This window comes from Penaeus chinensis, chromosome 11, assembly GCF_019202785.1.
Source record: "Penaeus chinensis breed Huanghai No. 1 chromosome 11, ASM1920278v2, whole genome shotgun sequence".
NCBI lineage: Eukaryota > Metazoa > Arthropoda > Malacostraca > Decapoda > Penaeidae > Penaeus > Penaeus chinensis.
In genome coordinates, this window is record NC_061829.1 from 861,008 (window position 1) to 866,007 (window position 5,000).

General features: G+C 39.1%; 1 protein-coding gene across 1 annotated transcript in view; it reads left to right on the forward strand.

The window, feature by feature from the left end:
• Window positions 1–358: 358 nt before the first annotated feature.
• The window catches only part of LOC125030373 (tetratricopeptide repeat protein 27-like), a 5,218-nt gene continuing 576 nt past the window's right edge, over window positions 359–5,000 (forward strand). The window contains exons 1-2 of the mRNA XM_047620404.1: window positions 359–473; window positions 2,904–5,000. The exon at window positions 2,904–5,000 is cut by the window's right edge and continues 576 nt beyond it. Of these exons, the coding sequence (XP_047476360.1) occupies window positions 392–473; window positions 2,904–5,000 (2,179 nt within the window). The 5' untranslated portion in view covers window positions 359–391. The remainder of the gene's footprint in view (window positions 474–2,903) is intronic.

Sequence of the window (5,000 nt, forward strand, 5' to 3'; positions counted from 1 at the left end):
ATGAGAGAGAGATAGAATAAGAGAGAGAAAGAGAGAGAGAGAGAGAGAGAGAGAGAGAGAGAGAGAGAGAGAGAGAGAGAGAGAGAGAGAGAGAGAGAGAGAGAGAGAGAGAGAGAGAGAGAGAGAGAGAGAGAGAGAGAGAGAGAGAGAGAGAGAGAGAGTGAGTAAGATAATAAACCTAGACCACAATGAAAAAAACAGAATATAATATTTCTCATTGATCCAGTACCTCTAAACAGACAATAATTACAAAGCAAGTGATATTTATCCCAAATTAAGTCAAAAACGCGCAACACGCCCGGTTCCGCGAACGCCGGCCGCTGCTCCCGAGGACGACAACCGCCGCCGATTCGCTTTGTTTACAAACGTTAGCCTCAACGTGCTCTGGACCATGGAGGGGCTGCTGCACAATTTGGAGAGAAAATACCTCTATTCGGAGTATCCCTTGGAGGATTTTCAGCCAGATGAGAAAGGTAATGTTCTAGAACTGTGCTGTGTGGGGCGTGTTGGAAATCACAGTCCGAAAGAAGGCTTTTCTGGCGTGTCCTGGAACCCGATGGTCGTGGTGGATAGTCGGTGTCTGAGAGGTGGACAAGATTCTTGTAATTATTCCTCAGTGTCGTTATTTCGTGGACTGATAGTTAGAGAGTGGTGGTAGTGTGAGTCAGCTGTCTGTGGGAGCTGTGCATTCGACTGAGAAAGCCGTGGAAATCAAGAGTTCAAAGTCCGTAGGAGCGACATTGAAAACTACGGTGATGAGGAGAAACGTTGTGCAATTGTTGACAAGGTCATTGCAGGCCATGCAGTCCTTATCTTTGACAAAATGTTTGACCTATGACAAACAGACAACACATATTTTAGTTGAATTTGCAGCAAACATTAGCTTGGATTCTTGATTATAAGGTTGTACGGAAGGATTGCATCTTTGGAAATGGAAGGTCATTGTTCTTTTTCCAGGAAACAAAAAGTCTTCAGTTAGGATAAAACACCTAGTATTATAGAGCAATTGTGACAGCTATTACATGTACCAAAGTTTATTAGGTGATCAATACAGAATGTAAGTTACAAATTTAAGACAGTGTGCGCATCCAGAGATGTTCTCAGACCAGCTGCCTGAAAATGTATTTGTCAAAGCTTTTATTAGTTTAAATAGTTTACTGTAATATTAGCAACAATATGTTCACATAAATGTACTACAATAACGAGGTTAGAGTGCATGAATGGAAATATATTGATGATATATGTGATAGATAAAAGTAAGGTATACAAATAATAAATAAATAAATAAAATAAATTCTAATAGGATCCCAGAATATTTGTGGTTAAGAATGATAGATTGGAAAGTAGGGACTTGCACAATAGCTTGCAGTTTTGTTCAGCCAGCATTTTTTTTTTCTACAGGACCCTTAGCTCTCATCTGGGGGTATTTTAACTTTCCACTCCTGGGGGATGCAGAGGGGGGGTTCAATTGGGTGGTGAGTCTTACCTCATAGAATATTGAACTTTAATTATTAATAATGATTTTGAAGAACATTTCTGAAATCTATAATGTTTCAACTTATAAGTTTATGTATTAGACAACAATACTTTTGTGATTTCTTTTAGCAGCTGTTATAGTTAATTAGGAATTATTTGTTATAATTTTCTTCATCTTATGCCTAAAGATTTATTTATTTATTGAAAAATTTCAATAATGTCAACATAAAAGGTCATTAGCGGCATTTATAAAATTTAGCGAGAGGCAAAGCCCCCAGGTAAAGTTTTTTTGTTCAGTAAGGCAAGGGACTGGGGGGTTCTGCCTGAAGATACTTGCATAATTGTATTATTTGTTTGCTCAAATCCATAAATTTTCCCATCTTTCTTCTATAGCATAGCTGTCTCTGAGTGCAAAGAAGAAAGTTTTATGATTTATAGAGTAAATAAAACTCCTTAACATTGATAATTAAAACATTGATTTATAAAAAAGAAAAAAAATCCTTGAATTTGTGACAACTTTTGTCATAGAAGAAATATTTTATAGAAATCTTAATTCTGCATACTGTTTTAGTGTATTGAGTTATCTCTTTTGTTAGAATGACCAATTTGTGAATATGCACTCACATACTATACAGGGTATTTATTCTGTGTGATCTCACCCCATTTGTGCTCTCTTTACTTTTTAGTTGTTCTTTTTTCTGTTCAGTCTTGTAACTCTTAAATTTCTGTGCAAACTTTCAAGTCCCTTCATGATAACCGGACACTAATATCACCATTGGATCTTGAATGATGTGCAAATTATTCAAGTTCTACATGGCATTTGATTAAAGTTTCGTTGATACTGGTATTGCTAATATAATTTCATACAAACAATGAGAAGGTTTTACTTTTTTTCTTGATAACTGATAGTTGCTCACTAAAGCATATACTATATGTACTTTAGATACCTTCTTAATATACTGTCATTCAAATGTAGAACAGTAATTATGATTACTTTCATTGCCATGATGATTTACAGTGAACAGTATCACAAAGAATATGATTGTATTTGTATAGGAATGATATTGTAATATTAGAATTATATTTTGTTTACAACTTATCTTAGTGAATTATCTAAGTCTGTATCTTTGTACATGAGTACATATTTGTGTATAGACTCTTTTCACTGAAATATGTTTAATAGATATGCCTATTCTGGATACATTCAGAATTTTGTTTGTTAACCCCAACCCCTGAGAATGGCATATACTCAGTGAGTTTAATTTCTTAATTGATTTTACACATAGATTGCTCCACAGGTACCAAGTCAACATTGAGCCAGTTATGAGTAATACCTGTCTCACCTGTATGAATGATTGTCACTTCTTTATATGATTTTAGTTTAAAAATGTTTATTGCATTCCTAATCTGTAGATGTTCCTTTTCAGGTGATGCTTGGCAGAATGTGTGTCAGCTTGTGTCAGTGGGAAGCTATGTAGCAGCTCTTCAAGACCAAGAATGTCAGCAGGCATTAGGGGCCAATGCAAGCTCCAGAAGAGAAGCCACTGTTTCAGTCACAGAACATTACAGGTCCATATTGTCTTCTTATCTCAGTGACAGTGGATCATCGCCTCATAAAGAACACATTGTGCTTTGCATTGGCATATCATCGCTTCAGCTATTTGCACAAAATAACTTTACTGGGCCTCTGATTGGTCCAGCATCAAGCTCTTTGTTACCTGGGCTCATTCCAGAGGGTAAGAATGAAGAAGAGGTCAGAGAAGAAGCCCTTCAGGCTTTAGTAGGTGATACAGAAGGTGTTTATAATTTGCTGCATGGGCCAGAGTATCTCTTGCTTGCTAAGCTCATTTTAACAGACATGCGTTCTTCCCTTTCAACGTGCCTAACAGTAGATTGGTGGTGCGTCCGTTGTTCACTCTTGCATCAGTTGGTAGCAGATGAACGATCCCCACAGCTGTATGAAATTCTGCTTCAAGCTCTCAATCAAGTAGAGAACAATCCAGACTTGTTGAGCAGAAACATCTCAAGAGACCTGAATGCTCTCTATCATTTGGAAGCTGGTCATCTTCACCTCTACTACTATGATGTAGGAAGAGCAGGGGATCACTTCCAAAAAGCAGCGGATTCACTAGAGGTAAAAGCTTCTTTGACAGGGGCACTTGGCAAGCGAACAAAGTGGCAACAGGATGACCTTCCACAGCTGGTTGTGAAGGTGGAGTACCCTGGACGCCCAATCTTGGAGGGGGAACTTCCAGGGGACCGTCTTCTACCTGTTGACTTGCCCAAGGATGTTATTCTGAATGATGATACCCGTCTTCACAGATTTAAGTTTAAGGATACAGATGAGGATGTTATTCCTGATTTAAGACCAATAGAACAAGCATTGTTACTTGCTATAATTACCCATAAAAGAAGGTCTGCAGCTGAAGATCTACAACTTGACGAAGAAACAAAGGCATTCCTTGTTGCACTCCTTCAGTACCCAAAGAACTGGAGTCTCCAAGTGTCAGCCTTATTTTTACGGTCGAGAGTAGAGATCAGTCAGTCCAGAGCCATGGAGCGTTCTCTGAACCAGGTCGAGGAACTGGTGGCTGCAGTGAACCGAGAAGAACCGTCCAGGTATGAGAGACTTAAGCTGTTACACACTTCACTTGTAACCCCTCAGTGGGAACTACAGCAAGAACTGGCCAAGATGCTTATGAGATTAGGTTGTGTCAAGACAGCCTTAGAGGTGTTTGAAAGACTACAACTGTGGGAAGATGTCATCACATGCTATAATGAGCTGCAGATGCGTCAACGATCAGCAGAAATTATTAGGAGTCAGTTGAATAAAAGGGAAACACCAAAGCTGTGGTGCTTGTTAGGAGATGCTACTGATGATATTGAATGCTACAAAAAAGCATGGGAAATATCCAACCATAGGAGTGGAAGGGCACAGAGATGTTTTGGAAATTATTATTATGTGAGGAAAGACTACAAAAATGCTACAGTACATTATGAGATGAGTGTTGAAATCAATAAGTTACAGTTCCCAGTTTGGCAGAGATTAGCCTATTGTGCCATGCAAATTGAAGACTGGGAAAAGTGTGCCCAGGCGTACAGAAGATGTAGTGTCTTAGAACCAGACAGTTTTGAAGTCTGGAACAACTTGAGTCAGGCTTACCTTAAGCTAAATCAGAAACACAGAGCATGGAAGTCTCTCCAGGAGGCACTACGTTGTAGAATGGATAATTGGCGGTTGTGGGACAACTTTATGTTAGTCAGCACATCCCTTGGTTATATGACTCAGGCTCTGAATGCCTACAATAGAATTTTGCGTCTCAAGGAACGCCATGTTGATACCCAGATTATAGGCCGGATAGTGAAAGCCATTGTGGAAGATGATAAAGACCCTGAAGGGAGAGAAGTAAAAGGACTTTTCAAGAAGTGCTCAGAGCTGCTAGGCCGCCTTACAAGTGAAGTTCCCACACACCCTGAACTGTGGTATCTCTACGGTGTCCTGACACAAGCCCATCCTGAAGCCA